Raw genomic sequence first — 19,986 nt, 5'->3', positions numbered from 1 at the left:
TATAACAGTAAATAAGGGAGGAGCTGAGAAACATCTGGCCATAATCTCATCAGATGCTCAGGGAATAACCCAGAGGTTTCCACTCTCCTTGAAACTAGTCAAATCTCTCAAAAGACCAGACAACAGAAAACGTACATTCACTAGGAACAGCAAAATCTTGGTATCTAGGCATCCTAATAGAAAAAATATATATACCACCCAGCAGTCACTGACATTCACTGGCCCAATGATTTGTTCCCAAGTATAAAATTCCCTGAAAAGCAATCACTGCCCCAAATGGAGGCCCTTATATCACATCTCCCACATATTCCATTTTATTCCAAGCTTGGAGAGTATCAACCATCCCCCAACCTGGTCTTCTGGCCATTTGGATTGGTGATTCAAGTCAGGATACTCAGGATGGATCTGGCAGAGAAATGTCTAGGCTCAGCAGATTTAGGATTTGAGACTAAGATTCAAACAGATGAAGACAACTACATGACGTCTGAATCTTATTCTTCTTTGCACATCTTCCCATGTGAGCCTCCACGTGGTGGCACACTTTCAGATTTACCACCCTCTTCTCTTCCCCTTAATGAATCTGTTAAGAATGCCAGGTTTCTTTACCACTTTCTCAGTCAAGTGAACCCAATGTAATAGTCTTTCAAGAAGAGAGACATTTGGATCAGCTCCTCCTGGGTGGATGAAGAACATCATCCACCCAAGCTTGGCACACCAGGAATTATGTATATGATCTACTTTCTCCCCAAATCTGCCACAACTTTTTTCTGGATCCAAAATGAAACCTCATGGTCTGACAAGAGATAATTATCTTTTTTGGAGATCTATTTAAGTATTACAAAGGCATAGAAATTAAGTCACACTTAGCCATTTAATGAATTGTCTATTGAAAATAAAAACCAAAATTTTAACCTGTAAAATTAACTTTAAAATAAACTTTAGGGCGCCTGGGTGGTTCAGTTGGTTAAGCGACTGCCTTCAGCTCAGGTCATGATCCTGGAGTCCCGGGATGGAGTCCCACATCGGGCTCCCTGCTCAGCGGGGGATCTGCTTCCCCCTCTGCCCTCTTCCCTCTCGTGCTCTCTGTCTCTCATTCTCTCTCTCTCAAATAAATAAAATCTTTAAAAAAAAATAATAAACTTTAAAACTTTAAGATAAACTTCAATAATTTTATGTACATATATGTGATATATCTGCATATGCACAGATTAATACATCGTTTGCATGTTCAAAATTAAGAGCATCCTGGACCATCTGAGATGTAAAAATTTACCATACAGATAGTCATCTTCTATAGGACGTGCCTTCCCCAGGATATCAGAAAAAGACTGATGGATTCTCCCATCATCTAATCCAAAATTCAGAACTTCATGTTTTTCTTTCCTTAACCTCCCAACGGTACACGGACCCTTTCTTCCTTCCTTAGACAATTCACCTCCTCTTTCTTGAGCTCAAGTTTTTCATTTGTAACACACTCAGAGAGAGAAAGAGACTTGTCCAAGTTCACAATGCTTAGCAGGAACTTCAACCCAGATCTCTCTCAATAGATTGTTCTTTTCACTTCTACCTCCTCATTTAACTGAATGCTTGTGCCCTGCTGCCCCATGTCTTCCCTATTCCCACCCTTAGAACGGCTGCAGCACTGTAGGGCCCAAGCGAGGCTAAGCCTGGCAGGAGAAGAATGGGCTCCCTCTGCAAATCAGTGTAAATGGCCTAGGCCCCAAAATGAGGCTCTCGCTCAGATTCTCAAATACCCAACTGGCAAGGGAAAAAGACAAAAATATTGCCACCAAAAGGTTTCAAACAAAACAACAAAACTTCCCTTTAAACTCAACACAGAAAGTCACTTGAGGACAGAGCATGTAGGTCCCTAACATTCTCACCTTGCACCAGACATTCCCCCAGCCTGACCCCTGTGCTAACAGAGAAGCTGCAGATGTGCGAGGGGCCTCTAATTTATTTCCCTCCCTGATTTATTTTCCCCCTGCACATCACTTTGGTATGACAACAATGCTTAATTCGATTACACGTGATATATAAAATCATTGCAGCTGTTCAGAAATATTCACAACAAGAGCATTTCAGATCCACACTCAGACACAGATACACACACACACAGAGACTTTGTGAAAATCTTGTTAAAAATCACACAGGGAAAGGAGAAAACAAAAAGCTCTTCTTCCTACTCATTAGGCATTTCCAGCGTTCCTTGCCCACATGCTTTGTCCGCAGGCACAGAATTAAAAGCACCTCCTCAAAAAAAATTCAGAGGAGGTCTAATGGGGGGGAGGGGTTGATAGCCTTTTGGGGTGCAATGGTGGCAATGCAACAGAAAAATGAGAGTGTGTATCATTTAATTTTACTTCAAGAGGCTGCTGTGAAACCGGGTGCATTTAATGCCCTTTTAAACGCCACGTAAAAGTTTCTCTCCCGCCTGCTCACTCTGTGGGCTACATACCGTGCCTAAGATTAATCCCTCAGGAGTTTTTTATTTCCTATTCTGCCTATCTTTCATCTTCACCCCAGACTAAGCAGATGGATGTGAATTCAAAGTTTTCTGATCTTTAGCACAAGTTATGGAGGGTTATCTTTGGCTGTATATCTTTCCACTGGCAGTGCTCCCTTGGTGATGAAGGATTAACCACCCCAGCTGTCTCTTCCCAGAATGATGCAGTGCCGTGCTCCTCAACACGACAGCATCACTTAATCTTAATGTCCGCTCTGCGAGCGCAGCCGCGCAGGACAAAGCCAATCAACATCAGATGCCACCAAGATGGACCTACTGCTTGGCCCTGGAGTCTCTCACCCTCTCACTCCTATTAATCAACATCATCCAACCCAATCCCAGAGTTCACTTCTCTCAAACCACAGTTAAACCAAGCTGGGGTCCCTGTTAACCATGTGAAGCACGTGGCGGGAGGAGGGGTGGTGGGCGACAATCCCTCACGTCGGGAGCAAGCACACCAAGCCTCCTCGCTGACTGAGAAGCCCTTCCGTCCGCCCACCTCCTCCCCGAGGTCAGCACCCATTCTGGAGCACTCGGGTCGAGTGCCTCTTCACACACTGAAATCCACCTGTATGGTGTAATAGAGACTATCTTGAATGAAACCTACCTGTCTTCCAGAGACCCCACAAGATCTGAAGAGACATATGCGCCCATTCATGACTGAATTCCATCAGCTTCCTTTGCTCCCCAGTCCTCACCCTTACCAGCAGCTTACATGTGCAAAACGGGGCCTAACACTCCACTTCTTTCTGTACAAAAACACTTAGTCTCACAAGAGATGGCACAAATGGAAAGCCTGACCCGACGAAAAATAAATGCCCTGCTTGTGTGACTGATACATCCATGAATACTTTTAATCCTAGTAAGTGTTCTACCCTCCCTCCTTCTCCTTTTTAAGTTTATGTATCACAGGTAGGGAAAGCAAAATGGTACTCTTGGTTTTTTTCTAGCTCCAAGCAATTATAGTAATGTACCTCCCTTTTCCTTCTTGAGGAAGGGAACAAAAAAAGTCAGCCCAGATCTCAAAGGTAAACGTAATAAAACAGTAAATTATTGCTAGAGTTTACTAAACAAATGCAACCTAGTTAAATTTGGAAAAATCTTCACTTTTGCTTACATTTGCAATTTTACTGCTGAACTACTGGTATTTCTTACTTATGCAACATTAAAATGTATAAGAAATCCTCTTGTGTGCTATATCCAGCATCTACTCTTGATTTATAATACCCAATTTAGGGGGGAAAAAACACAACCAAACCTGATTTAAATCACAGATTACTCTGTAAAACACAAGCAAGGAACTATTCCAAATCCTAAATGTAATTTAAACATATTTATATTTTACAGTGATATATTTTCCCCATTCCTTGTCTTACGACTGTAAACTTTCTATAATTATATAAGCAATTTCCCTAAGGTCACAACATTGATCATAGTTATAAATTGCTAAAGTACAACAACACACAGTGAACAGTAAAATATATGCTGGACATCACAAACAGTTTCATCAAATCAGGAGTGGGGTGGGGAAAGAAGAAGGAAAGAAGAATGGAGATAGAGAAAGGGGAAAAAGGAACAAACAAATTTTCCGAGAAGTCATTAGACAATGTCACATCCCTTCCTCAAAGCCATCTGGGACACAGGGTTTACAAGTTGACCTGAGAAGAGCTTGGTTTAATTTTTGATGATATTCTTAACCCTTTGCCATTTGAGAAGGTCAGCTACAGAAGCCACTCAGGTAAAGCACAAATAAGAACCAGGAAGGGAAATCCGACGAGATTAAAACCGCCTTCTGCCATGAACGGTAGTTCTCAAACTGTATTCTTAGGAACGCTGGGATTCCATGGAGGCATTCTTGGGATAAAGCAGGAGAGAATCAGGCTTCTCCTTCATTCTTTAACCAGAACAACTTCTCTATGATCTGTTACCTCTTTGGGCTCAGTGGAAGAAGTCTTACTTGGAAAAAGTTTTAAACACTGTAAAAAGAAAGTAATTCGGAAGCTACCACTCCTGATACTGTCATAGAGAAGGATGAGATCCAAAAGAAGCTATTTGAGGGTCTCCAGTTGCCAGTGTGTCTGGTGTTTTAGGGTAACTTTTCTCTTAATGAAAAAGGATGCGGGTGCTTTCTGCACAGGATGCAAATGGGGTTGCTGTCAGGCGCCTCGAGCGTCCAGGGTTCCAGCCAGCTGCGCTGACAGGCTGGTCACCCCTGATGGTTAACAATGCCATACTCCACTCCGGGCAGCTGCCTATTAGGAAGACAGCTGAGACCCAGAGGGGAAGGAGAAATCAGTGTGTGACAGGCACTGCCCTGCTCAATGTAAAATAAAGTTAAAAAGACCCATGTTCTCTGAAAGCTTAGAAATGCAGCAGTTCCAGTTTTTCCTTCGAAACATTTTCCAAGTGAGGCTAAGCATCTCTATAGCTCAGGATCCTGCTTCAGCTCTCCGAGCAAACTACAGAGCTTTTAGTACGGGTTACACATGCTTTCCAGGACAATGGCCTTTGAGAGATGGACCTCCTGAAGCACATACTGCTCCCCATATTCCTTTCATTCTGTACCCCTTCTCTGCACTCATTTCTGATGGGGCTTAACACTTTACTTCCTTTTGCACAAAAACACTTAGTTTCTTCCTCTCGTCTTCCTCTCCCCCTCTGCCTCCGTTTTTCGACTTATTTCCTATCAATATTTCTACTTATTTCCCCCACATAAACGGTATCTGGTTTCCTGCAACATGACAACTTTCCCTAACCAGAGGGAATATGCATACTATTTCACGGCGCAGGCATGGACCAATCAGAACAGAAGCTGGCTACGAGGAGTGAACAGTTACACTCAAAGGTGGGCTGAGTCGATGTAAGTCTTGGCCCCAACGTCGGAACACAGAGAAACTGTGCAGCCCGCCAGTTAACTGTTCCGGCTTCAGAGTTCAAATCTCCCCTCTACCAGCTTCCTCCTGTACAACTTTACCTGATTTAACTCAGAACCCATCTCCTCTGTAAAATGGGCATAACAGTTCCTACCTGTGAGCAGGAAATGAGTCAGTGCAAGTAAAACAAAAATGCAGCATCAGCACTCCATAGATGTGAGATAGTTATTTCTTCCCCTTTCTGTCCTTAGTTTGTTGGCTGTTTTCCTGTTTGTCATTTGGATTGCCTGAATGTTTTATGGGTCCCCAATCAACAAGCAGAACAACATAAAAGCCTTGCAGATTCTGGTCTTCGAAGACGGGGATCTCTCCAGACCCTGGGTGGGTTGTGGGGGGGCGGGGGGGGAGAGGGGTTAAATCTTGGAGCTGCTAAACCACAGATGATAAAGGTCGTGCTGCTGGGTTATCACCCAGAGACCCATGAGGGCTGAGGGCTTTTACTGGATTATTTATCACTTCAACAGCTTTAAAAAAAAAAAAAAACTATCAATTTTAAAAATTACACTTATCTTTTTGAAAATTATACGTATAATTTTTATCAGAGCAAAGCTTAATACAACCCATGAAAAAATGAACACATTAAAATCACCTGTAATCCTGCTGCCCACACTATGCTAATACAGCTAGTATTTTATTAAGAGCTTATGGTATGCCAGCATGGTGTTAAGTTTTTTATTATATACCTATTTAATTCTTACAATTCTTTGATACAGATCATAAGTCTTAAGAGTAGCTAGGGCATTAGCTCAAGGTAACATGATCACACTGTTCCTTAGCAACAGCATCAGGATTTGAACCCAAGTCTGAATCCTAAGCTTCTATGCTCAACTCCACCTAAGATTCCCTCCAGGAATCCTAAGCCTAGAAAAAGGTAGACAGGTAGGTAGCTAGGTAGAGGGGCAGACCCAAGAAACTCTCACTGAATTAAGTTTTACAAAGGATTAATCAATATAAATACTTATACCTAAAATGTATTTGGTTCAGGTACAAAATCTTCAATCCTATGAGCCTTGAATTTCTCTAATAAGATAGTTTCAGTATGGGCAAGTCTCACGCACAAGGACTTTCCACATGGCCTCTCAAAAAATGAGTAAACACAGTGCAACACAAACCCACAACCACAACCCATGGGTTTCCCAGAAAGTAACAGAGCAAGGCAGACCAAACATTAAAGAGAAATACTGGGGGGGGGGGGGGGGGGGACATGAACTTGACAATACACAGGGGCAGTAGTGTCTGCACAAATATTTTAATCAGAAAAAACAGCTTGGGGCAACCTATTAAATGTCAAGAAGGGCCAATTCTTTTAATCCTTCAAATCAAATGCCTCTTGTTTCATCCATTCCTCTAACTGCAGAACCAGAAATATTCCACTTGGGACTTCTTCCATCTCTCCTTGTGGGTGCTGGTTGTGGCCTTCATTATGGACAAAAAGGCCCACTGGGCACTTTTTTTTTTTTATCTGAAAAAAAATCTGTACCTGCAGGGAGAGCAGATAGACTCAAATCCCCCTGAAAACTGAACTGAAAAACTTTGAAAACAAAGTATCCAGCAATTGACGGACTCAAAAGGCATTAAATAGAGAGGAAGTGGGGAAACAAGGCCATAATCCAACGTGAGAGGCCAGATCCGGTCCTCAGACACTCGGGCACAGTACCCCAGGACTCCAGTCTACCCTGGCCTGAGGCTGCCAGCTCCTAAGAAAGTTAAATAATCCTAACTGCTGGAAAAGAGCTCCTGAAAGAGAATGGAGATCCAGCCTGTCATTTACCAAGTACTGAGTCTGGTAACCCAAAACACAAAGGGTCATCAGAGCCTGTATCCCCAGTTCCCCATTTCTTGGGAAACACCCCAGAGTAGCCCCAATTCCTCAGACACCCAGAGCAAAGCAAGCCCACAACTGCTCTCGTTTCTCAAAAAAGGGTAGACAGTGAGCTTCTGTGTCTAAAGACAGGAGTGGCCACTCTGCTCTGGGCCTGTGTTACATTCAGGAGCACAGACCTCATCTTGCCAGATTTCTCAAGAGAAGCCAGAGATAAGGATTTTCTGGTGAAACCTCCAGTTTCTTTAAAGGTTCACAACTAATTTAAAAAACTGTTAAACATAGGGCAGGCCAGAACAGAGTGCCTGATGTTCAGATTCAGCCCCAGGGTGACCAAAACCTCCAGGTGAGATCTTCCGGGATTGAAGAAAATGATTAATTTAAATCATACTAGAAATGGACCCTCTTATCTCAGTCCTGACTTTCTCTAATGTTGCACCACTGAAGGAGGTTTTGTTTTTTGTTTTTTGTTTTTTTTACGAATTGGCATATTTGTTTATTTCTCAATTTGTGAAAATGTCCTTAATTTGTTGATGTAGCGAACAAATTTCAACTCTGATTGCTGTGCAAAAGAACAGAAGATAATCTGCTTTGCAATGAACTTTAAAGTTCAGCTGCACACAGGCAACATGCTACATATGAAAAAATTACTAACTGAACTACCGGTATTAAATACTGAAAAAAGTTAACAGCTTATTATAATTTATTTTATTTAACAATCTAGGAAGTTCGCAGCCATCAGCAGTTCCAGTGCAATTTCAGGTGCAACTGGGAATTCAGGAATCTCTGTGGAGCTGTCAGTGTAGCGAACCTTGTAGGTAAAATACATGCACACTTTTAATAGCACATGTGAAGGAATCTCTCTAAAATTGACTTCATTGGTTCCGTTCTCAGCAAACCGACCTGGGCCACTCAACATGGCTTTTATTGTTCCAGATGTTAGTGCATGTTCTCTTTTTACAATAAATTCATGACCACCCGAAGATATCAATTTGACATACATGGCATCAGGGCCATCACAGCCACCATACGTTTTCTCTTCTCCATCATGTTCTTATGAAATCCTACTTTACTTCCACGGGAACTTTAGTAGTTTCTCATCAGCCCTGCAGCCACCACAGCCCAGGACGTTTGCTTTTGACTTGAAGTAAAGAGTTTCCATCCTGTTAAATCTCTATATAATGCTAGTTTATCAACATAAACTAAAAACAGTTCATCAGAAACGAATTTTGAATTCTATTAAGATGATCTGGTTTTCTCCTTTGACCCTAGTGTGATTATTTATATCAATAAATTTCCTAAGATTGGAAAAGAAAAAAAAATGCTTAAAATATACTGTGGGAGAATCCACTATAATATGTGCTTTCAAAGAAAAAATGTAAACAGAGCTGTAATTTTTTTAACTCCTTGATTTTGCTTTATTGGCTCAACCCTTAGCTGTGACTTGCTTTCTCACCCATATTCCAGCAATTTATGCTAATCTGTCAAAATCCTAGTCATAAAACTGCCACTGACATCATCGGTTTCAAAAAATTATTCACAACTGGATCCATCATCAGCTCAGTCTACACAACCAGTTTCAAATTCCAAAGCAATTCCACACCACAATCTACATCTGTATTCCCAAATCCACTTTGATACAGTTTCCCAAGTCCACTTTGATACAGTTCACTCTTTGGAAAGATGTTAGAATGACAAATTTTCTAGAAACAGGTTTTGTGGGGGCAGGAGGGGAGGGGAGGCAGCTTTAAATAAAAAAGATGTAACTGGCTTAAGACAGAAAAGACATTCAGTGCATGAATGTAAAAACACACTAAACTTGGCTTACAAAGTTGTTAATTATGTATTTGACAGTGAAATATCGCAAACAGCTGGGGCTAAAGAATACAAACTCACACAGGGAGTGGGTAGGAGTGGGAAAAAATACATTCAGACTGGCAAACGCCATCAAAGCGGTTGTTTAAGCTCAACCTCCTCTACTGTAACAACTTTTAACACCTATGTAGCAGGGTCACCTACCTCAACCAAAATTCACAAGCCAACCTCCCAACTCCTATTCCGAGGCTTCTACATGCAGCCCCGGCTCTCAATTACAAATTCTCCTCCCCCATTTAGAAAGTTGGACCATACAGTTTACAACCATCAGAGAAAAAGAGCTATGCCAGAATCTAAAAGAATGTGCAAACCAAGGCTGTAAAAAGAAAAGCCATCCCTTTGAGAAGTTTGGTTTTATTTTTTTTCAAAATATGTAAATAGTCACAATGCCTTGGGAGACTGCTCCAGAGAACTCCCAGAGCCTGACATCCCATCTCCCCTCAAACACATGCTCAAGCGCTCACCACATCTTCTGCCAGGAATCCACTCCCCTGGGACTCCTCCCCCAACCCACAGGGAGAAGCCAAGGTCAGAAATATGCACATGGAGTTGTTCTGAAAATTCTCACCAGCAGAGTCCATGACAAGGCAAAGCCCAAACATGACATCTTGGGGGTGGGGGGCGGAGGGAATGGCTGCCTGATCCTCTCACATTAGGAGGAAAAATTCTTAGGAAAAAAAAAAAAAAACCCACTCTTTAGGGATCCTCTCAGCAGTTGTATGCTGTAAAAGATACAGGCCTCCCCTATACTGGATACAAAGACAACTTGGTTCCAGCCCCACAAGACATACCTGGTGGCAAAAAAAAAAAAAAATCTTTAAGTCCCCCGCACATTTTAACATTTGAGTGGGAGTCAGAAGGGTGCAACTTAGAAAGTATAACATTTCTAGAAGTATTTTAATATTCTAATAACTCTAACAGTATATTGGTAAAGCCTTCCCTAATAATTTGATATTGGCTAGCTAAGATGATAAATTTCAAAGCCCAAAGGTTAGAGCCTTCTAGGAAAAAAAAGGGGGGGGGGCGTATCACAACAGCCCCTTTTTTTAGATGGGATGATGAAACATCCTTATTTGTCTGCCTCCAAGTATTTTTATAAAATGCTGAGAACAACCAGTTTGTGACTTAAGCTTCTCTGAAAAGGACCAACTACCAGTGGACAGCCCAATTCCTTCCTCTAGTAATCGCCCCCAAAGATTTCCACATCTTGGACAAAGGTTTAAGAGGTTGATACTCCCTCTGACTATAGATCATATTGTCTCTAAGTGTGAGAGGCACCAGAAGAACTCACCTTCCAGGGGAAGGTACCAAGCTCACTCTTCTCTAGGATACTGACCTTCTACTATAAGGTAGAAGGGCAGAAGTGTTAAGGTTGCTGATGGGCAACAAAGGTCTTGGAATATTAGGAGCCAATAAAATAACAAGAAGTAGGGTCTACACAAGGACAGAACATATTATGGCATTCAACAATGATTTAAAAACCAACCAAACAAAATCATCACCCCAAGCAGCCTAAGAGCAATGTGCCCACATTCCAGAATAAGGGGAACCAGTTTAGGGTGGGTCAGTGGAAACAGCCCTACCCTCCAGAAGACCATGGCAAAACCACATCAATGCCAGTCGTAGGAGATCACTCTATTTTGCAAAATATAAAACTGTTTCATTGCAAATCTATGGAAACAATGTCACAGGGGCCAAGGGCTGTCACTTTGAGTCAAAGAAGGCCCATTTCAGTGTGGTGCTGATGGCCAGCGATGTCAAGGCGAATTACACCCCCACTTGCTGAGAGAGAAATCAAAGTCAGGAGAGAAATGTTCAGCTGAAGACACACCCACAGGAGTTCGGAAAGCCAGCACTCCTTCCAAGCCATGCTAATCTATCACAGGCTCAAACAAAGGATGTGTTTTTTCCCATCAAGAAATGGAAAGGACTGGTGATGGGACAGTCTGAAGGGAGTGTTAGCAAGCTCTTCTGAGGCCAAGACTTCACTCCTGCTCCCATGTGGGGGTGGGAAGGAGGGGGGAGCCACAAGGCTCACTGCCTAGTGGAACCTGAATATAAAAAGGGGAGTAATGAGCAGAAACTGAAAGGGAAGGATGCCCAAAGAAACGGGCACCTGGGTGGCTCAGTCGTTAAGCGTCTGCCTTTGGCTCAGGTCATGATCCCAGGATCCTAGGATCGAGTCCCACATCGGGCTCCCTGCTTGGCGGGAAGCCTGCTTCTCCCTCCCCCACTCCCCCTGCTTATGTTCCCTCTCTCGCTGTGTCTCTCTCTGTCAAATAAATAAATAAAATCTTTAAAAAAAAAAAAGAAAAAGAAAGAACTGGAGTTCTTACTGCAGGTTATACTGAGGTTCCAGGAGCTGCCTGAGTGGACTGGTAGGTGGTACAGATGGGATGCATGACTTGGATTAAGAGATAACGTTATGAGGGGGCACCTGGGTGGCTCAGTCGTTAAGCGTCTGCCTTCAGCTCAGGTCATGATCCCAGAGTCCTGGGATCGAGCCCCGCATCGGGCTCCCTGCCCAGCGGAGAGTCTGCTTCTCCCTCTCCCACTCCCCCTGCTTGTGTTCCCTCTCCCACTCCCCCTGCTTGTGTTCCCTCTCTCGCTGTGTCTCTCCTTGTCAAATAAATAAATAAAATCTTTAAAAAAAAAAGAGAGAGATAACGTTATGAGATCATGGGACACCTGAGTGGCTCAGTCGTTAAGCATCTGCCTTCAGCTCAGGTCATGATTCCAGGGTTCTGGGATCCAGTCCTGAATCGGGCTCCCTGCTCAGCGGGAAGCCTGCTTCTCCCTCTGCCCGCCGCTCCCCCTGCTTGTGCTTGCTCTGTCTCTCTCTCTCCCTCTCTGACAAATAAATAAAATCTTGAAAGAAAGAAAGAAAGAAAGAGAGAGAGAAAGAAAGAAAAAGGAAGAAAGAGAAAGAGAAAGAAAGAAAGAAAGAGAGAAAGAGAGAAAAAGAGAGAAAGAGAGAAAGAGAGAGAGAGAAAGAAAGAGAGAGAGAGAGAGAGAGAGAGAGAGAAAGAGAGAAAGAGAGAAAGAAAGAAAGATTATGAGATCTTGGGCGTGTTACAATCTCCCTGGACCACAGCTCAGTTATAACCAATGAGAAGACTCTGCAGTTACATGGTGTCATGGCTAGCAATTTCTTCTCTAAGAAGAGGTCAGAAGGAAGATCAAAAGGTAAAAGCAAGTTCAGACCTAGTTCTAAAGTAAGAGAAGAAAGGGGGAGATACTATGCAGATTCCAAGTAAGAAAAAGCCCTTATATATCCATATATATGAACCAAACATGAAGGACTGGGAGGGAAGCAGACTCCAATTACACAAATTGTGTTGATATCCGTCAAGTCAAACCTAGGGGTAAACTTCTAGTGAGGAAAGCAGCAAGTTCCTCAGGCTTCTTGATGTAGACCTAAAGTTATTTAAATTCTTGATTCCAAGAACAGAGGCTGTTCAAGTCTCTATTCAGCCTGGGACAGACAAGGAATGGTAAGTGTATGCCCATAATTTAAGAGGAAAAGGAAAAGACAGGCTACCAATCATTAAGTATCTTCTGGGTGCTAAGCACTGCTATATGTGTGTTTATGAAGCCTAGCATGGCCTAGCATAGCCTAGCATGGAGCCTACTTAAAGAAGTTTGAAAAGAAAAGTGAGATTATAAAATTTTCCACACACACTCATCAACAGTCGTGACTCTAGATGTGACAGAGATTAAGCCACTGAGAGCCACTGGGAAGATTTCTTCTTGGGACTCTGACATCTCTTGTGGAAATTCAGCATTACCAGGCCCTGGATATCTCAGTTTGGGGAAATGCCTAGCCATTGCAAGATAACTATTCATGTTGTCCTTGCTTTCCAGAAACCCAATGACAGAGAAGACATCTTGGTTTTTGCATCTCTCCCAAAAACCAGAGATGTGAGACCGGCTCCTGAATCTATGATAGTCCTTGAAAGAGTAGGGAGGGGAAAGGATTCCCCCCTCTTCCCCCCTCCCAGCACCATCACCAACAATCCCCCCATTCCCATATACACAAGCCCGTGTGCAGTGCAACAGAACCAGCAGGTTCTACCTTAATAATGAGCCAGAGACTGGCCAGCCCAGCTAGGGGCCATGGGTCTGACAACCCCACAAAAAGGGATCATCCTGGGCTCAGTCCTTCCATCAGGCAACTTTTAACTTGGAACATAAAAATGAGAAAGTGCCTTTGTTTAAAACCCTCCTGAAGTTTCTGATCACGATGATTTATGTAAATAAAATGTTAAATTAAAATGTAGGTGTTAATAAAATTACACATATGATGGAATGGCTGTTCTTTTTAAAACTGATCTGCAATAAATTTTCTAAATTCTGATTGCAGGTGATTCAGGCCTTGAAAGCTTTGCCAACAATAGCCAGCAGAGGTCTATTACTGAAGTGGTATTAATATAGCTATCATCACCAATTCAAAGCAGATAATAAAGGACTGACACATTTATTATCATTATTAATTAACAGTTTTCTGAGATGGAATTAAATCAATATGCTGCTCTGATATCATTTTAACTAGTTATGCAAATCAAACATTTAGAGCCCATGAACAGATATAAATGCCATTCAAAATTCACTTCACACTTATTACTGTAATATCAGAACTTTCAGGCTTTGCTAGTAAAAAAAAAAAAAAAAGGACTTAATGCTCATTTAATTACACTCAGACATAAAGCTTATGGAATGAAAGTTGAAATAGCTGATTAGTTAGGAAGTCGTAGTAAGGCTATAACACTCGGATAGACAATGAGATAATAATGTGAAAACGTGGGGCTCTGCACAGAGTGGTTCTGGCAGATCCTATTAAAAAGAACAATGAGATGTGTAGGAGAATATGTTTTAAAATTACAAAGTTGAGAACCCTTTCTTAAGTCCAAAAAGGAGAAAGGGAGGGAGAGGAGATAACAAGAGAGAAAAAGGCTGGGTTGGCGGGGGTGGGGGGAGGGACCTCCAACTAGTCATATATAAAATAGAAAACTACCAGGTTCAATTGCCCAACATTTCTTCCAAACTAGACCATGATGCTGATTGTGACTGCAGAGTTCTTTTCATGCAGAATGCTAACTATGCTTTCCCGCTTTTCTTATCTGATGAGCAGAGGTCTCTCTCCACACCCAGGACAGCTATCTAGAGAGTCATAGCGAGTCAGAGTTCTCGGCTTCTGAGTCCTGAGGCAAGACAGGATGCAAGAGATCTGGCACTTAGTGATCTAGGTTACTCATTTGCAAAAGCAGCTGAGCCCCTGAAGATGGGCTGCACTATAAACTCTACCAGAGGGATCGGAACAGCCTCCAACTCGGGCTCTGTGGTCAACAAGGAGGCTGCTTGCTGTCTTGGGGGACTGAAGGCAGTGTGCAAAGACTCAGTGACTTCCTGGACCCCTCCACTACTCAGGTGGCCTTCTGGAAACCAGCTGGCATGTCCACAGTCAGGAGTTCTGATGGACCAGGGCTCTAAGGTCAGGTCAGGGACAAATTTAAGGCCCAGGAAGGACCAGCCAGACACTTTGAGTACTGCCTGGCCCTGGCTTTGGCTTGCTGCCAGGAGCTTACGTTTGGGGCATTTTTATGAAAAGGGTGGAAATGTTTCCACAGTGTAAGTCAGTCTGGGCAGTACCTCTCACTCTTCCTTTTTCTCCAAATCCTATTTCTATCCTCACGGGGAGGAGTGGACTTGACTTTCAGTGCAATCCATTTCAGAGCCAGAAAATGTATAGTACATATACCAACAGAAAATGTGGTGCCAGTGTTCTGCTGTGACCCAAAAGGAATATAAAAATAAGAGAATGAAAAGTTATTATCCTTTCTGTACCTTCCACCCCCAAACTCATTAGCATCTTAACATTCCTAAAGCTCAAGTCACAGACCAGTATCCATTGTTGTATTGTCATTTTCCATGGAATTGTACAAACAAAAAAAATTGTAAAGAGTTAAAACTTTGTCCACCAGGATTCTGCTGTGCGAGGTGGAAAACATACCTATCAGTATGAGTAGTGGTGGGCACGGGGAAATACACAAAGACAAGACTGGAAGGTGTACAAGAAAATACTTAACGGTAGTCCACTCAGAGTAGTCTGGTAATGGGTGATATTTTATCATCTTCTTTGTGCTTTGATTTATTTTCCCAATCTTAATATGTCCATTCTTCCCATGAAGAATATTTACCGAGGGCCCAGCCACTGGCCAGGCACTGTATGGGATGCTAGAAACTCGACCATCAAGACAGACAAGGTCCTGCCCTCTCAATGAGAACAGCCTAATAGGGGAGGCAGAGAATTAAACAATCAATGGCACAGGTGATGATTTGTGTGATTTACAGGGGGGGAGGGCGGGGGGAGGATTTACAAACCTGTTACTGTTGCTTAATTAAGATTCTACACATTAGGGCGCCTGGGTGGCTCAGTTGGTTGAGCGACTGCCTTCAGCTCAGGTCATGATCCTGGAGTCCCGGGATCGAGTCCCACATCAGGCTCCCTGCTGAGCAGGGAGTCTGCTTCTCCCTCTGACCCTCCCCCCTCTCATGTGCTCTCTCTCTCTCTCTCTCATTCTCTCTCTCAAATAAATAAATAAATAAAATCTTTAAAAAAAACAAAAAAGATTCTACACATCTTTCCTGGGTCTTGAATAAATTTGAAATCTCCCAGTTTGGAGTGTTCGTATCTTCCCAAAATGGGAAGCAAGCCCGTAGCATGTGCCTGAGGCTTGAGAAATCACTACACTATCTACTTTTTAATGGTAGAGGTAGAAGACTTCTATCCATAGCCAAGATCCAAGCATCTAGATAAACTACTTTGGTGGTTAGCTGAGCTGGTCTTGCAACCCTCTCCATTCTGATGCTCACCAAGATTTTTACAGACTATCACCGAAAGATAACAGATCTGAGGCCCTCTACATCACCTGTGGCCGTCAGCCCACCCTCCCCCCTTCTATATTGACTGTCCTGGAACAGCCACACTCAACAATCCCATCTGTGGACCAAACCTTCTCCACTTCTGACTTTCCAACAGCCTAAAATATGGAGCAAATTTGCCATAAATCATCCTCTTTAAATACATTAGATTTTCATTAAAAATTCATCTTTTTCCATATCTTCAAATATCTGGAGAATACAGAACTCAAAATACTGTTACAGTGGAGAAAGGCTCTAAGGAAAATCCTTAGTTGCTGCCTCCAGTCTACTCACCTCTTTTTTTTTTTTAATTCAACCTCTGGCTCAGGAATAATATGGAAATAATATTTGTATGATGACTAATACGTATATATGGCTATATCTGAGGATGAATGTTAAGACCTCATAGGTAGGTAAAATACATAGATAACAAAATACAAGCTCACCCTGGTAGGTAACTGTAGGTGGCAAATGGGAAACAGTGTTTGCAACCACGAGGTCATGAACCAATGGAGCCCCACTTCCCAAGGAGGCGAGACCAGTAAGGGAAGCATCCAACTATAAGGAAACCACTCCCTCAATTCAAGAAACAGTATCAGTGGCAGTAAATTAGGGACAAAGCTCAATGACTGGTGCACTAACTAGGACAGCCACCCAAGATGGGATTGCAGAAAACCAGGCTGGGTTGTTGTGGACAATGCAGAAGAGCGACCCCTCCAACCCCAGCCTATTTACCTCCCTCATCGGTCAGCACAATCCAGCAACGGTCAAGCCATTTCACTCCAGATTCCCCCTCTTCCATGGCTGTGGATACCCGGGGGAGCCTATGGTTATCCAGGGAAAGCCATGGTCAGTGGAGGGCTCTCTGCCTCTGATTCCCTGTTTGCACGCAGTGTGCCAAGCAGTGGGTTTTAAGATACATCCTTAGTACAAGAGGTAAGGTAAAAACATCCAAAACTTCATGGAGCCCACTGACCCCATTCCTTAAGCCCTTTCCAAGGGGACCTTCCTCCCCAGCAACTTAGCAAGATGCTTCCCACCCCAGCCTCATGTGAAAGACCATAGCTCTTCTCTCCCTGTGCCATCTGTAGTCTCTCTCCTGGTCCTCCCTCTACCTGGTCTTCAGCCCCACCTTCTCTGCCCAAGAACATTTCTTTGGCCTCCTCAGCACCAGAAGTCACTCAAGGTTAAAAGCAGCAAGAAAACCTTCAACTTGTCCAAGGCCTGAGAGGAGGAGTGGTGGTGGTTATCATATGGGACAACAGTCAAGGTCAACTGGTTCTCCCCTCTTTGGTGCTGCTCTGAGTGGTTGAGGTATGTCTGTACACAGACACAGAGGCAGGTGGGAACCATCACCTCCTCTTTAAGCTGTCTACAGGAAATAAAAGTACAACCACATACTAAAGAAAGGCACAGGATTTCTCTAAATTTCCTCTGTGAGGCTCTTCTGAAAGTTGGAACTTTGCCTGGAGAAGGCAAAGAATGGGGGACGATGGGAGGAGAGAAGAGGAACCACTGAAGTCATTTATACAGAGGAGAGGGGGCAGATATGTGTTATTTTTTAAGCCTAGAAAAAAAAAATAAAGCTATAGCAAGAGGTCCACAAGTCAGAGAGAAGTTTTCAGAAGCTGGGCAAAGTGGGGTATTCGCTTGGTAAGGAACCAAGGAAGATTACAACTACTTTTTTGAGGTAGCTGGTGCCTTCCCAACTCTGCCTCCAACCCCATCCTACCCTGATCCATTGCAGTCTAGGCTGGAGTCAGAAGTAAACCTCCTTCTGGGAGGCGGTGCTGTGCGTTGGATATAAACATGAATTCCAATACCAGTTGCACAAGTCACCTAAAAACTCTGTGCCTCAGTTTTCTTGTCTTGGAAATGAGAATAGCAATAATCCTATCTCAGAGGTTTGCTACCAGGATTAAATACAGGTGGTACATGTAAAGTTTCAGAACAGTGCTTATATATGGCAAGCACTCAACACACCACCATCATCGTCAGCATCCCTGCCATCTCAGAAAGTTCCATCCCACTAGAGCTTTATGCTTCAGCAACGACCCTGCCATCACAGCTGGAGTGCCCAGAGTCTGCAAAGCTCCCAGGGTTGAGAGTAGCTATGTAATCTTCACACAGGATTATCCTGACCAAACCCATGAATGTGCAAACTTCCATGAATAAGATCACTTGAAAGCAATTTTGAGGATTTGGTCCTTCGACACTTTACATAACCAATTTATAATAATGGAGCACTGTTTTTTCTTATGGCCCACCAGTCTCCTGGATTGTTATTAGTGCTGCCTTGGTTAGGAAGCTGCAATATGATCCTCTGACTAGAAATACTGGCATAATTTATTGCATTATTACTCCTCTGAACTGAAAGCAATTAATTACCTGGAGCAGGATGCACAAGTGAAAATTTATCAGAGGGGAGTGATGAAAAATGTGCCCACTGCTTTAAAATAATAGGTGCTTAATGGTTTTTTTGTTTGCTGGCTAATCTCAGGCATCTTATAAACAACTCCAGCTCAGTTATCAGTTGTGAATTCTGCCCCCGCCCCCTCCTTTTTTGCCCCCTTATATTATTCTATCATCCCGTATCTTCCCTTGAGGACAGGAAGAAACATTTAAGATATTCACTTAAAAGCAGAAGGGAGACTCCATTCCTCTTCTGTGTGGTACAATTATTAATATAACATGGAAATACATGATAAAATATATTTGTATGCTTGACGTCTCTTTCTATCGGAGCATTTTATTTTAAAACTTCTAAAACTCAGACTGGATGAAAAGACATTCTACGGGACATGTGCATGGGAACTATTGTCTCCAGCACCTCGTAAGTGACTTTCACATAACCTGCATCTCAAAATCCTCAAATATGGTCTCCGAGAATGTTTTCCACCAAGCACTTTCCTCTTCTTTCTCCTATTACCGTCATCGACCGAGATCCAGAAAGAAAGAGGAAACAGGGCCAATAATGTGTTATTGTATTATTTATAAATTTCATGCACATGTGAAAGATAGGAATAGGGCTAAATTCATCATATTTGTTCCTACTCTTCAGAATTATTCACATCTGTATGAGTCCGTAATTGTTTCTTCTATAAAGTTATTGGAGTAATTTTGCTCCGTATATTCCCGATCAATTCCCCCTCTCAAGGGCACAGTTGAAAAGTGATATTTGAGAACGGCCTCTGATAGATTGCATGGTTAGTCAGCAGCAGAGACAAACAACCTAATCCAGCACAAATTAGTTCAGCTGCCAGCAATAGTTTTATACAAAGATGTAAATTATGTTGTCAAAATCGGTCGCTTTCTAGCTTGCTGCTCAGCTAACAAGAAACCACTTTGGCTGATAAAGATGAACACTCAGCTTCCCTCTCTTACAAATTTGCAAATCTGCCATTTCAGCATTCTGTTAGCCACAAACAGCCAGCTATAATTGCTTCTTTTCTTCCACGGTGGTATTTTTCCCCCTCGGGCTGTTCCTTCCAGGCTGCTCTTGAAAACAACAACAACAACAACAACAACGCCCAAAAGCACCACAACAATAAACACCCTCAGACAGGAATTTAGGGAGAAGCTGGCTCTGCACGCACCCATCCCTCCCACCACATCCCTCCCCTCCCCACAGAGCCACCAGCCTGGCCCAGTCATCCATGGCGCTGGCGGCCGGCAGACCCTGACAATGTCACTACCCAGTACTGCTATCTAAAGAACTGTGAGGGCAGGGAAAATTCTTGGCTTAAATGGAAATGGAAATATTCTTACAGCTTTGAACAAGGATTGCCTTTGACAGTAGCCCATCCATTCTTCTTTATTTTACAAGCTCCCATTGCAGGGAACGGAAGGGAGCAGGGTATACTTTCAAGGGGCCTAAGCCGAAAGCTCCACCAGGCTGCCTGTGCTCAATTGGAATCAGATAGATCTTA

The 19,986-nt window shown here is 42.9% G+C and overlaps 2 protein-coding genes across 5 annotated transcripts in view; both read right to left on the bottom strand.

Annotated features, from left to right (window-relative positions):
• Positions 1–19,986, bottom strand: part of LRMDA (leucine rich melanocyte differentiation associated) — a 1,045,267-nt gene that overhangs the window by 843,520 nt on the left and 181,761 nt on the right. The window lies entirely within an intron of this gene.
• On the bottom strand, positions 5,558–11,151 carry LOC123846577 (elongin-C-like). The gene has a single exon (XM_045878174.3). It carries the CDS (start codon positions 8,262–8,264, stop codon positions 7,974–7,976), a length of 291 nt encoding a protein of 96 aa, XP_045734130.1. The 5' UTR covers positions 8,265–11,151; the 3' UTR covers positions 5,558–7,973.

This window comes from Mirounga angustirostris, unplaced genomic scaffold (genome assembly GCF_029215605.1).
Source record: "Mirounga angustirostris isolate CCGP_5_RB_7025 unplaced genomic scaffold, mMirAng1.0.hap1 SCAF_6, whole genome shotgun sequence".
Lineage (NCBI taxonomy): Eukaryota > Metazoa > Chordata > Mammalia > Carnivora > Phocidae > Mirounga > Mirounga angustirostris.
The sequence above is the reverse complement of the archived record's forward strand: the minus strand, read 5'-3'. Positions and strand labels throughout refer to the sequence as shown.

What these genes read in the sequence shown, in the direction of transcription:
- LOC123846577 (XM_045878174.3), bottom strand. Translation starts at nt 8,264, where the DNA reads ATGTATGTCAAATTGATATCTTCGGGTGGTCATGAATTTATTGTAAAA.